The sequence below is a fragment of the Equus przewalskii genome, chromosome 1 (genome assembly GCF_037783145.1).
Source record: "Equus przewalskii isolate Varuska chromosome 1, EquPr2, whole genome shotgun sequence".
Classification (NCBI taxonomy): domain Eukaryota; kingdom Metazoa; phylum Chordata; class Mammalia; order Perissodactyla; family Equidae; genus Equus; species Equus przewalskii.
Window position 1 is genome coordinate 168,765,424 of NC_091831.1, and position 13,808 is coordinate 168,779,231.

General features: G+C 41.4%; 1 protein-coding gene across 7 annotated transcripts in view; it reads left to right on the forward strand.

Moving 5' to 3' along the window:
* Positions 1-13,808, forward strand: part of AKAP6 (A-kinase anchoring protein 6) — a 503,988-nt gene that overhangs the window by 39,987 nt on the left and 450,193 nt on the right. For 3 of the 7 annotated variants that reach the window (XM_070587794.1, XM_070587721.1, XM_070587757.1), the window contains exon 2: positions 12,311-12,522. Coding sequence is in view for 2 of the 7 variants with exons in the window: in XM_070587819.1 (XP_070443920.1) it covers positions 12,520-12,522 (3 nt within the window). In the remaining 5 variants the exon portion in view is untranslated. Of the gene's footprint in view, positions 1-11,420; positions 11,806-12,310; positions 12,523-13,808 lie in introns of those variants that run through there. The other 4 variants (XM_070587819.1, XM_070587827.1, XM_070587768.1 and 1 more) reach the window with 3 other exon arrangements.

The window sequence follows — 13,808 nt, forward strand, 5'->3', positions numbered from 1 at the left end:
TTTCTCAAAAAGTAACTCACATTTGACTAAAATATTTGCCTTACTATATACACCTTTTCTGTCCATATGCCTTCTTAGTAATTTAAGCTGAGAGTGTATTTTTTGAAAGATAGCTTTTAAATACGATAAAAAATGGGAGAAATACACCAATTTGGAGATTAACAGATAAACCCATTTCTTGGAAGCCCAGATGAGAAAGAAGTATTTTGAACCTCTACTTGAAGAATAGCGTTCAGGGTGTGCCTTTTCCTCGTTTGAGTCTCAGTGGCTCTGCGTCCCCCTCACCCCCAACACTGAGCCGTCTTTAATGCACATTCTGGATCCTTTCATTCTGCTTCTGTCGTCTTGCACACTCCCCCTCACCTTCTGTACGTCAAGTGAACAAGGAGAGTGTGGATCAGCACAAATACGTTACCCTTAGTACAGCAACTCAAAAGTTCCTGTTCTAGCCACAAGAAGTTTGTAGTGATTTTTCGTGTACATTATTTATACTTATACTTCACACTGTGCAACCAAGTTATTCTCAATTATTCATATATGAATTATTTTGTCCAGTGGTTCTCGATTCTGACTGATCATTAGAATAAACTGAGGTGCTTTGAAAAATATGTGTAATAGCTTAAATATTGTGGTAGTTTGTTTGTCTTCATTTAACAGTCCACAGTGGGTGTTTTTGTTTGAAAAGCAGTTTTCTTCTACTGATGATGCAGGGTTGTCCATCCTAGGAACACAGGGGTTCATTCCACCTCTGTCTCTCTCCCTGGTGCCATCTGGTTTACCAGAACTTTCTTCACTTCCTCATCAAAGTTTTCCTCTTCTAAGTTCCATTTCTCCATAGGAATGAAATCTGGCTAATCTGATTAATTTGGGCTAGTAGTATTATTATGCATTTTGTAACACCTTCCAGTTTGTTAATATCAATGAAAATGTTAACTGACATCTCCTGAGTCTGACATCTCCTGAGGCACCATGCTGAATACTTCAGTTCATACCCAAATGTGAGCTCCCCAAAGACACAGATTCTGGTCTGTTTTATTCACTGATGCGTGACAAACACCTGGAATGGTGCTCAATAAATATGTGTTGAAAGGATGAATGTTTGTGAATGGACAAATGGCTAATCTTTATAATAACATTAAAAGGCAGAATTTTTATCCTCATTTCCCAGAAGAAAAGTGAACCTCAGCTAAATGCTTTGCCCAAGGACATCCGCTTGGGTGGAAAGCCTGGAAAGGAACTGAAGTTCCCAAGCCTACATCCTTGACTCCTTTTTCATCCCCGGGTCTCTGTCCCTTCCCGCAGCTTCTCCCCACCCATTTCCGCCATTTCCCTGTTTTTCTTCTCCCCTTTTTTCATCCCTCCCTCTTCCTCTTTCCCCCTCTTTCTTTTCTCTTTTCTTCCTTCTCTTTCCCCCTTTCCCTTCCCTTTACCCATTGCTCCTTTCCCTCTTTCTTAAAGTGCTTTCAAATACAGCATTTTACTTCTTAGACTCTCCGAGCAATGCCAGGTGAGCAGAGCAGTTATTCCTATTTTGCAGATGAGGAACCTGAGAGTGGTTAAATGACTTGCTGATTTCTCATGGCTAGTTTACGTTGGGGCCTCAACCTCACTGTCTTCTCACTAGTCTAGGTAGTGCCTGTCCCACAGCACGCGCTGCCTTGCAGGTCCCAGTGGTTGCGGACAGCAGATGGTAATGCCTCTTCTCCAAAACACTCATTAGCTTCCAACTGAGTGGAGTGGATTCTGAGGTAATTTAGGAACCAGAGCAGGTTTGTGAGGGAAATGATGGGCAGGCAGGCCTTGGATTCTCCTCAGATCCCACCGTCTGAGTGACAGTTACTCATAAGGCTGTCTCCTGCAGAAGAAGAAGATTCCAAAGCTGGTTTCAAAACCCTCCAGTGCACCAGAGCCCTACACAGGCTCGGCAGCAGCGCCTCAGACCTGCGCCTCTTTTGGTGAGGAGTTGTGGTGTCTACCTGTGTTGAAATCACCACTTGCAGTCCCACGTAGATAAAGGGTGCAGGCTCACTTTTACTCCGGCGTGTATCTTTTTCTTCAGTCTAGTTCACCTCCTGTAGTGTATTAGTGGTATTCTATGGCAAACTGCTAACAATTCAAAACCTGAAGTGCACTTTCTCATAGTGCTGACCCACCACAGCTGGCACTGTCCACAGTTATGCTGCCCTTCTTGAGTGACTTAAGACATTAAGCCAAGGGCCAACACACCAACTAAAACAGGTCCTGGAGTACTTGAATCTTCTATTAGTTAGGAAAAAAGTTTTTCTTTTGGCCAAATTCCATACAGGATCTGGGTGTCTTTTTTGTTGTTGTTGTTGTCATTACTTTTTGTTTTTTTCTCCTCAAATAATATTTGTATTTTAAATTACAAATAAAATTGTAATGTATTTAAAGTACAAAATGTGATGATTTGATATACGTATACCTTGTGAAATGATTACTACAATAAAGTCAATTAACACATCTATCACCTCACATAGTTACTTTTTTTTTTTTTTGGTGAGAATGCTTAAGATCTACACTCTTAGCAGATTTTAAGTATACAATACAGAAGTAGTAACTATAGTCACCATGCTGCACATTAGATCCTCAGAACTTATTCATCTTACAACTGAAAGTTTATCCCCTTTAATCAACATCTTCCCCCAAGCCCCCGGCAACCACCATTCTATCCTCTGTTTCTATGAGTTCAACTTTTTTGTTTTTTAGATTCCACATATAAGTGATAGCATACAGCATTTCTCTTTCTCTGTCTGGCTTATCCCACATGGCATACTGCCTTCCAGGTTCATCCATGTTGTCGCAAATGGCAGGATTTCATTCTTTTTTATGGGTGAATAATATTCTGTTTTTTTCTTTATCCATTCATTTATTGATGAACACTTAGGGTGTTTCCATATCTTGGCGATTGTGAATAGTGCTGCAATGAACATAGGAGTGCAGATATTTTTTTGAGAGTGATTTCGTTTCCTTTGGGTATATACCCAGAAGTGGAACTGCTGGATCATATGGTAATTCAATTTTCAATTTTTTGAGGAATCTCCATACTGTTTTTCATAATGGTAGTACCAGTTTATATTTCTGCCAACAGTGTACAAGGCCTCCCTTTTCTCCACATCCTTGCCAACATTTGTTATCTGTTGTCTTTTTGATAATAGACATCCTAACAGGTGTGAGGTAATATCTCACTGTGATTTTGATTTGCATTTCCCTGATTAGTGATGTTGAACATCTTTTCATATTACTTATTGGCTGTTTGTGTATCTTCTTTGGGAAAATGTCTATTCAGGTCCTTTGCCCATTTTTAAATTGGATTATTTGTTTTTTTGCTATTGAGTTGTAAGAGTTCCTTATATATTTTGGATATTAACCCATTTTGGATGTATGGTTTGCAAATATTTTCTCTTTTCTTAATTTTTTTCTTTGCTGTACAGAAATTTTTTATTTTTTGCTAAGAAGATTTTCCCTGAGCTAACATCAGTTGCCAATCTTCCTCTTTTTTTTCCTTGAGGAAGATTAGCCCTGAGCTAACATCTGTGCCAGTCTTCCTCTATTTTGCATGTGGGTCACCACCATAGCATGGCTGATGAGTGGTGTAGGTTGACACCTGGAGTCTGAACCTGTGAACTCAGGCCACTGAAGCAGAGCATGCCAACCTTAACCACTATACCACAGGGCTGGCCCCCCTGCAGAAATTCTTTAGTTTGATGTAGTCCCACTTATTTATTTTTGCTTTTGTTGCCTGTGCTTTTGGTAGTGTATCCAAAAAAATCATTGCTGAGACCAATATCAAGGAGCTTTTCCCATATGTTTTCTTCTAGGAGTTTTATGGTTTCAGGTCTTATCCTGAAGCCTTTAATCCATTTTGGGTCAATTTTTGTTTATGGTGTAAGTTAAGAGTCCAGCTTCATTCTTTTGCATGAGGATATCAATTTTACCAGCACCATTTATTGAGGAGACTATCTCTCCCCATTTTGTATTCTTGATGCCTTTGTTGAAAATTAGTTGACCATATATGCACGGGTTTATTTCTGGGCTCTCTATTCTCTTCCATTGATCTATATGTCTAATTTTAGGCCAATACCATACTATTTTGATTTCTGTAGTTTGTAAGATAGTTTGAAATCAGGAAGTGTGATGCCTCCAGCTTTGCTCTTCTTGCTCAAGATTGCTTTAGCTATGCATGGTCTTTTGTAGTTCCATGCAAATTTTAGGACTGTTTTTTCTATTTCTGTAAAAATGCATTGGATTTTTGATAAGTATTGAATTGAATCTATAGATTGCTTTAGGTAGTATGGTCATTTTAACAATATTAGTTATTCTAATCCACGAACGTGTGCTATCTTTCCATTTATTTGTGTCTTCTTTAAGTTCTTTCAACAGTGTGTTACAGTTTTCAGTGTATAAATTTCTCACCTCTTTGGTTAAATTTATTCCTAAGTATTTTATTCTTTTGAAGCTATTATAAATGGGATTGTTTTCTTAATTTCTTTTTTGGATAGTTTGTTGTTAGTATATAGAAACACAAGTGATTTTTGAAGAGCTGAGTGTCTTAATCTGTTTGGGCTGCTATACCAGGAATACAATAGGCTGGATAGCTTATAAACAACAGACAGTAGTGGAGTCTGGGAAGTCCAAGATCAAGGGGCTGGCAGGTTCACTGTCTGGTGAGAACCTACTTCCTTGTTCACAGATGATGACTCTTTGCTGTATCTTGACGTAGTGAAAGGAAGCAAGGGAGCTTTCTTGGGATTCTTTTTTGTTTTTTTTTTTTGAGGTTATGATAGTTTACAACTTTGTGAAATTTCAGTTGTACATTGTTATTTGTCAGTCACCATATAGGTGCGCCCTGCCACCCTTTGTGCCCACCTCCCATCCCCCTTCCCCCTGGTAACTACTAATCTGTTCTCTTTGTCCATGTGTTTGTTTATCTTCCACATATAAGTGAAATGATACAATGTTTGTCTTTCTCTGCTGGCTTATTTCGCTTAATGTAATACCCTCCAGATCCATCCATGTTGTTGTGAATAGGACGATTTTGTCATTTTTTATGGCTGAGTAGTATTCCATTGTATATATATACCATATCTTCTTTATCCAATCATCAGTTGACGGACACTTGGGTTGCTTCCACGTCTTGGCTATTGTGAATAATGCTGTGATGAACATAGGGGTGCATAAGTTTCTTCAAATTGTTGATTTCAAGTTCTTTGGGTAGATACCCAGTAGTGGGATAGCTAGGTCGTATGGTATTTCTATTTTTAGTTTTTTGAGAAATCTCCATACTGTTTTCCATAGTAGCTACACCAGTTTGCATCCCACCTGCAGTAATATGAGGGTTCTCTTGGGACTCTTTTACAAGGGCACTAATCCCATTCATGAGGGAGCCACCCTGATGACCTAATCACTTCTCAAAGAATCCACCTCCTAATACCATCACCTTGGGGGTTAGGATTTTGATACGTGAATTTTGGGGGGACATAAATATTCAGTCCATAGCACCAAGTAAGCACTATAAACCTAGAGCTAGGTAAAGAAATGCTTTTATTACTTGATTTTGTTATTTTTTATGATATCTCAGTGTATATATTTTGGTATATGTTCTTTCTGTGACATGTATACTTATGAATATTTTAGATTTACTTTTATGTTTGTGTCTGTGTAATCCTTTTCAAAAGAATTCCATAACGCAAAGATATTTTGTATTATAGTGGAACGTTTTTGTAGTATATACATTGATAGAATGTTTACTCCGGTAGTAAATTAGTAAATTTAAAAGTAAAATAACGTCATTGGCTAGAGTAAGAGGGAAAGATTGGTGTTATGTGAAAAACTCATTCTCATCGATGTATTTAAGTCTGTATGTGTATGAGTGTGTGTTTATATGCACATACATTTATGTTTGACTGGTGGTTTGAGAGTTTTCGATTGCATGTCTTTAGCTGGCCAGGGGATGGAGAATGGAAGGAAGGATTCAGTCTGTAAGTTTGACAAACTCAGGTAAAGAAGCATTTACGAGGCAATGTACCCTAGCACCCTAGCAAATGAAGATTATTTACCAATGGTATGTAACTCTGTGCTTTATATAGAGCTGAGTTTTCTTTTTGTTTTGAGGAAGATTAGCCCTGAGCTAACGTCTGCTGCCAATCCTCCTCTTTTTTGCTAAGGAGGACTGGCCCTGAGCTAAAAGCCGTGCCCATCTTCCTCTACTTTATGTGTGGGACACCTGCCACAGCATGGCTTGACAAGTGGTGCATAGGTCTGCACCTGGGATCCGAACCAGTGAACCTCGACCCCGGTGAAGTGGAATGTGCGAACTTAACTGCTGCGCCATTGGGCCGGCCCCTATAGAGAGCTGAGTTTTAAGAGTGCATTTATTAAATTGGATTATTCACTAAAAAAAGTGTTTTTTTTGAGGAAGATTAGCTCTGAGCTAACTATGCCAATCCTCCTCTTTTTGCTGAGGAAGACTGGCCCTGAGCTAACAGCCATGCCCATCTTCCTCTATTTTATACATGGGACGCCTACCACAGCATGGCTTTTGCCAAGCTGTGCCATGTCCGCACCCAGGATCCGAACCTGCGATCCCCAGGCCAGCGAGAAGCGGAACATGCGCGCTTAACCGCTGTGCCACCGGGCCAGCCCCCCCAAAAATATGTTTGTACCCTATAAACAAATATCTTTTACTAGAACCACTTGTCACCTTGTTATAGTGAACTCTTTAATGTATTATGCACTGTAGGAATTTGCTTATGAAGATATGATGTAATTTTTTTTTCCTCGTAGAAAAAGGTATGACTTTTTCTGACTAAAGTTATCTTGGAAAACCCCATCTTTCTAGAATGTATTATGTTTATGCTGGGAGAATATTTATAAACGAGGGTTAGTTATTAATAATTTTTCTTAGGTAAGGGGAGGAGTCTAGTTTAAAAGACAGTGTGGGCTGGAAATGCTATGTTAGTTCTAAGACTCAGTTGTAAATAACTTGAAATCGGTATCATGACCACTACTCCTTCTATCTCTGATGATACTTGGTAGGTGTTGACTTGCTGGCTTGCTTTATCATTTTTGGTCAGATCTCAGTAGCAAATTACTTTTTGTTATTTTAGACAACCAAGGAAGGGAAAAAGATGTATGCATATAAGCCTTAGTAAAATCTTATACCATTTCAAACTCTGGAGTGATAAAGAAAAAGCTGCTAGGAAATTTGTCGTTCCCTGGAATGGAAATAATGTTACTTAAAAAAAAAGTAAGAATTGGGGCTGGCCCCATGGCCGAGTGGTTAAGTTCGCGTGCTCTGCTGCAGGCAGCCCAGTGTTTCATTGGTTCGAATCCTGGGCGCGGACATGGCACTGCTCATCAAGCCACGCTGAGGCAGCGTCCCACATGCCACAGCTAGAAGGACCCACAACGAAGAATATACAACTATGTACCGGGGGGCTTTGGGGAGAAAAAGGAAAAAAATAAAATCTTTAAAAAAAAAAAAGTAAGAATTAAGAAGGATTTATTAAGGAATTAGTTATGCCTAGGAGTGTGCTAAAGGTTATGGGGAAATCAGAAGTAGCCCAGGATATGGTTAGTACCCTAAAGAGCTGTCTACCTGAGCAGGCAAGATTAAGACCTACGACAAAATTAAATACTCAAACAGGAAAGCCCTAGAAATACCAGAGCAGAGTTTAAACAGCTCGTAAACCGCTGCTTCATATGCTGAAGCATATGAATGTTTTCCTTTCCTTACATAAAGCAGCAGCCAGCTCTGGTGGTCTAGCGGTTAAGATTTGGCACTCTCACCACCGCGGCCCGGGTTGGTTTCCTGGTCAGGGAGCCACAGCACTGGCAATCTGTCAGTGGTCATATTGTGGCGGCATTGTCTGATGTTGCACTGGAAGGTGAGAGGATGACGCAAAAACACTGGGCAGGGTTCTGCCCCAGAGGGTTGCTAGAAATCAAAATCGACTGCCGGCACCACCAACAGCAATATAAAGCAGCACAACAGTGCTTCCGCAAGCACGTTAAAGCAGGTTTTGTCAAATGTTGGTGTTTGGAGTTCAATCTCAGTGAAGCAGCAAACCATACTAACTCTATAAAGCCAGGCAAGAGACAATCTTAAATTCAGAAGGATGGCGGGGAAATCTCTGAACTGGTTGGGGCCAGTGGACAAAATCACCCCAAGGTCGACTTCAGGCTCCAAATCAAGGTGTCAGTCAGAATCTAATCTACCCTCCCTGGGCTTTTTGGCCTTTGCTGGTGGGAACTTTGTCAGGGAAAGGACAGAGGAATGGGGTTCAGGCTGACTGGGGTGTGAGGTCACTGTCATAAATCTAGGAATGTCCAGAGAAAAGATGAATAACGCCTTGCATTTTTCTTGCGAGCAGGTCTTGCCATTTCTGGTCCTGCCCACCAGCCCTGTGAGGGGTTCCCATTGCTAAGGCTCATGAACCACTCCAGAAGCTAAACTTTTTATTCCCCTTCCAAAGAAGCTGCATGCTAATGGTGCCAACTTATACTTTATGCAGTTTTCCCGATGGCTTTGTGGATCCATTAGGTCTCTGTTTACTGCGCTGAAACCCCAGAACATACTGACGGAAGCTTTTGGCTCTTGTAACCTACAGAGCCAGAGTAGGGCTGATTTCTGGCTCACGCAGTGTCACCAGAACTCAATTTCTTGTGTCTCAACTCAGCTCTGCTCTGCCCTTTGTTGTCTTTATTCTTAGACAGCGTCTTCACTTATGAGTGCAAAATGCATGGGCAGCTTCAGATTTGACATCCGTTCATTTTCAAAACCAGGAGCCAATAGTGGTTTCCATTAAAATGTCTCATTGATCTCATTGGCTTCAGTGGGGTCCCATACCCATCTCTGAACTAACTTCTGTAGGTCATGGGGCTATAACAAACTGATTGGCTTAAGACTGAGTGACATTCTGCATCCTTGGTTGGATTCCTACCCAAAGCAGATCAGTTAGAATGTGGAAGAGGTGATATCTGAGAGGAAATAATATATCCAAACATCAGGTAACAACAATAATAACTTGAGTTTATGTATCATTATTATTCTGTTCTGATCACCAAGTTCTATTCTGATCACCAGTGATTAATAATTGTCCGGCAAAAATTTTTGCTTTGCATGTTACCTAAAGAAAGTGGAAGGGATGCTGAGCATTCAACAACAATAAGAGCCACAAATGTCCACTGTAGTTTAGGGTCCAAATATCTTTGGTGTCCAAATACTTTTGACCTCCAAATATTCTCAGAAAGTACGTAAAGTGTACTGATTGAAGCAGCATCCACAGCAGCATGAGTATATGGGTATAGGTATGTGGTGGGAGTGTTCGAATACTTGTATATTTTGTGAACGAAGGTCAGTTTTGAAGCCAGAATTGGGCACTGTCGGTAGAAGATTAACTAAACCGTTTCTACTTCTGCATGAGAATTTGACCTTTGGTTAACTCTGTAGCTCGGTTCCCCTGGAAACCTGAAAATGATGAAATGTCAGTAATATTGCTAAGCAACATTACTTGGGGTTAAAATGACCCTTGGTTAGTAAAAACGGCTACCTGGAAGTAAGGAAGTTTCCCTGGTGTGGCCACGACTGTTCTCCAAGAGGAGCTGTTTGTCCATTCTGCCCATGGCCCTGGCTCTGTCTTCTGGGAGGATTCCCTGTCCCTTACCTTCTCTGACTTCATCTGAAGTGAGTGGTAAGGGGTAAATCCTCTTTGGTATCTCTGCAGATTTTGTAAACCATTTCCTAACCAACTTATTCCAGAGTCCAGAATCTTGCTAGACCTATAGGTGAAAACTAAAGAGCCTCCACTGATTGGGGTAAGTGGGCTGTTAATTCCAATATTAACCAGATTCGACATTTCTATGATGCTTCTGCTTTCCAGATGCTTTGGTGTACATTATCCCATGCAGTCCTAAAAACACAAGGTGAGGGGCTGGCCTGGTGGTGCAGTGTTAAGCTTGCGTGCTCTGCTTCTGTGGCCCAGGGTTCATGGGTTCAATCCTGGGAGCAGACCTAAACACTGCTCATCAAGTCATGCTGTGGTGGTGTCCCACATACAAAAAGTAGAAGAAGATTGGCACAGATGTTAGGGCCAATCTTCCTCACCAAAAAAACCCCACAAGGTGAGGATGTGGGGCAGTGAGAATGGCCACGGGGAAGTGCAAGGTGAGTTACTATTGGCCCATTCACAAGCCATGAAAATACTTCTTGACTTGCTTCTGCTTTATGGGTCCACGTGTTTGGACAATCCAGGCCATTTTGTGGGTCAGTTATTCAGCCAGTTCAGGTTGTCAAAAGTCTGACCTGGCCTCAGATTTGATGAACCATCCATCTCTTCCCACCAAACAAATGATTTGCTTCTGGCAAAGGGGACTGACAAGATTCTGCTCATTCTGCGAAGCCATATTGGAGTCTGGAGTACTTGATCCCACCCTGCTCTCTCCTTTTTATAGAACCATGGGATTTCAGCTACTGATAGTACTGTTCTAGACCCATGACTTTCACTCTGTCTTCCCCAGAGACTGAGTTCTTCAGAGGTGCCTTCAGGGGTCAGATCATAGCAGATGGGGGTGGGGAAGGGCGTGGGCATTGAAAAGGGCTCACTAGTCTTGACTTTGGGCTTCTTACCCTTTCTCAACCAGAGCAGCCCAGCTTGGGTCTGTATCGTTAGAAGAAAGGGTTACACTACTAACAAAAAGACTTGAAAACCATGGTTGTTAGCTAAATCCATCATCTCTGCAGATGAAAAACTTGAGGCCCAGAGAGTTTAATTGATTGGCCCGATGTCACACAGATGCTCACTGGAGGAAGTGGCATTAAGACTTGGGTGTCCTGAATCCCAGATCAGTGCTCTTTGCACTGGAGAGGCTGGCTGTTACTTCCTTCAGTGTGGCATGTGGTCTAAGATAAAGGCTGGGAGTCAGGCTCTGCCCGTGACTGAGTGTGTGAGTGACTTGGGCAGGCCGTTTCCCCTCTTGCTCTTTTTCTCTCAATTCCTCATTAGGTGAAGCAAGAACAATCTATCCAGGACAGGGATGTTGTGGGCATGCTGATGGTGCACCCTGCTAGGATCTTGGCACCTCTCAAGCGTTTTATCAGCTCCCATTTACTGAGGCACTGCCTGAATTCCTCCTGCCATTCCATACCCCCATCCCTCATGCTGTAAGTTAACAATGCCATTTAAAATCTCAAGTAGGAGGGGACAATATAATTGTCTCATTAGATTTGGGGCTTTTTGAATGTTGTTTTTCCCCAGAGTTGTGAACATGGAGTGGATGTAGGTCAGCTCGATTCTGTCTCTATCCATGGTCTGAGAGTATTAAATATGCAGGAGATGGCTGCGTTGGCCCTGTCTCCTTCCCCCGAGTTCTTACCGCGTAATGTTTGTTTCTGCTCGGCAGTGGAAAGAAATGACTGCTTTAGATTTGCTTTTCTTTTACCAGCTGGAGAAATACCTCACTGTGTCTTGTTTAAGTGTGGCTTTTCACACAGTTGCAGCCTTTATGGGGGAGGGGGCGTGAGTAATTTCCTTCTGTGCATCTTGTTGCCCCATAGATAGGAAAACAGAACCTCAGTGTTTGGAATGCTTATGATTTAGGAAGTTTCTAGCAGGTCTGCCACTTGGTCCAACTACCAGGTTTTGTACCAGAAAAGACTCTCTTGTATTTTGGCTGTGAGTGGAACGGGTTCTCTGCAGGCCAAGGGAAGGGGCCCTAGAAGTTGAAGGTGGCGTGGTGTGCCCTCTGGATTCTAAATCTTCTTCCACGTGCCTGTCGAATGCTCAGGTGAGAGTGGGGGCTGCTCTCCATGTGAAGGTGCTGTGGGTTGGTGTCCATCAGAGGAAATGATCAGGGCAGACTTCGTTGGTGGGAGTTTGCCATATTTTGAGAATTAAAACCTATTTACTTTAGAATTAGAATCTCTTTCTGAGCTGTTTATATTTGATTTTTAATTCGTTTTCTGCTCCTGGCTTTGTTCTCTTTGTCTTTGACAAATGAGCAAAAATTCTTTTTAATAACTTTAAAAAAAGGTATCGTAATGCTGTCCAGGGAGGAAAAAGTGATCAAGTTGCCTAAAAGAGAAACATTGTGCGTTTGAGTTTTTATTTGCTTAGTACTAAATCTATACCCACTCACCCCACCTTTTCTAAATGTATAACAACAAAGTAGGAGGTAATTTTTACTTTTTCTGAAGTGCCTCAGGGAAATCCCTTTTAAACCTATGGATTTTAGTCCAATGAGAGATCCTCTTCCTTTGGTCTAAATTTTGCATATCGTCTGTTTCTTACAGGGCTTCCGTATTGTCTCAGGCTCCACTGGAAATGCAGCAAGGATTCCTAGCACATCCCAGTTGCCATAGCAACAGCAGTCTTTCCCATAATGAGCTGCATCATCTGAACTGATGTCACAGCATCATGCAGCAGGTCAAACAAGGCATCTCCTAGTATTGCATCCTACAGATGTGCTGTAAACATCAAAAGAAGACGGTGGGACCAGGAGATGGTGAGTGTTAAACGTCTGGGCCTTAATCGCATGGCTGTTTTCTTGGTTAGTCAGTGTCTGCTAAGGCGGAGATGGGGGGATGTTGTCTGCTTAAAATGGTCTGGGGAAAGAAGGGCTGTTTTACCTAAAGCTGTTTTTCAGGCTGCTGGGTTAAGACAAAGGCCTGTAAGAGTCACAGAGGAATCAAAATATGTAGAATTATTCTTGTTCTATCTCCGCCTGTTATTTTTAGTGTTCTCATGGAATTTTTCATAAACATAAGGTAATTTTCTATTGCAAAGCCCCAAGTAGGCTCTAAAATGAGTAGTTCACGGTATTTAAACATTGTAAAGATATACGTTTCTTTTTTATGGGGCAGAGCTAATTGGTCCCCTATTTGCTCTTGTGATTTATGAAATATTAAGTGATTTGCAGTATGAAATTCAGTATTTACCTCGGTTGAGTTTCAGTTTCTTCATGGCAAGGAATGAATGCTGAATAAGCATTTGACATATCCCTGATGTGAAAGGGGATCGCTTGCATGTTCAAGACAGAATTTACTAAAAACATAAAGACCCAAACCAGATGAAATTACTGGAGCGTTTGATTTGTACGGCAGTCCTTCGTAGTTAGTTGAAAGACTGCCACGATGTTTTTCCTTCTCTAGCTGGTCTCTAAAATAGCTGGAGTTATTTGCAGGCTGACTTGTAACAAGTCTCCTCTGCGGCAGTTGCAGTGAAGGGTAACCCTGAGGGGCGTCTCTGGAAGTGGTGGTGGTGTTGCTGTCTCTTGCTTAACTTTAACCAGAATCTGGTAAGATGAATAAATCACAGGTCCTCAGTGACTGTGGCAAATACAGATCTCTGGGCTTGGTGATAACCTCAGCTCCAGTCTGAAACTCCAGATAAACATGTACATGCTCATTTCAACTCCTCACTCTGTCTTCAGGCATCTGCATTATAAATATTTTTTCTAAAAAATATGATCTGACAGTGTCAGATGAGGAGCAGTCTGTTGCCTTTTGTTTTGGGAAATGAAATGGATTTCCCTGGTACAGCTGATTGCCACGAAGGGAGAGAAAGGAAGAGGCACATGTCAGTTCAATTGATCAATATGTCCACTTGGAATCAGGGAGTGGTCTTTTGGCTCAGTGCTGCCAAGCTTATAGTTTTCATTTGAAAAGTCTTACAGGAAAGAATGGCAACGCCTGAGTTCCTCTTCTTTTAGGCTGTTTATTGAGCCTAAAGGAAATGTATCATAGGAAGCAGGAAAAGCAATACCTCTAGCCAGCTTGGAGTGATTTTTTT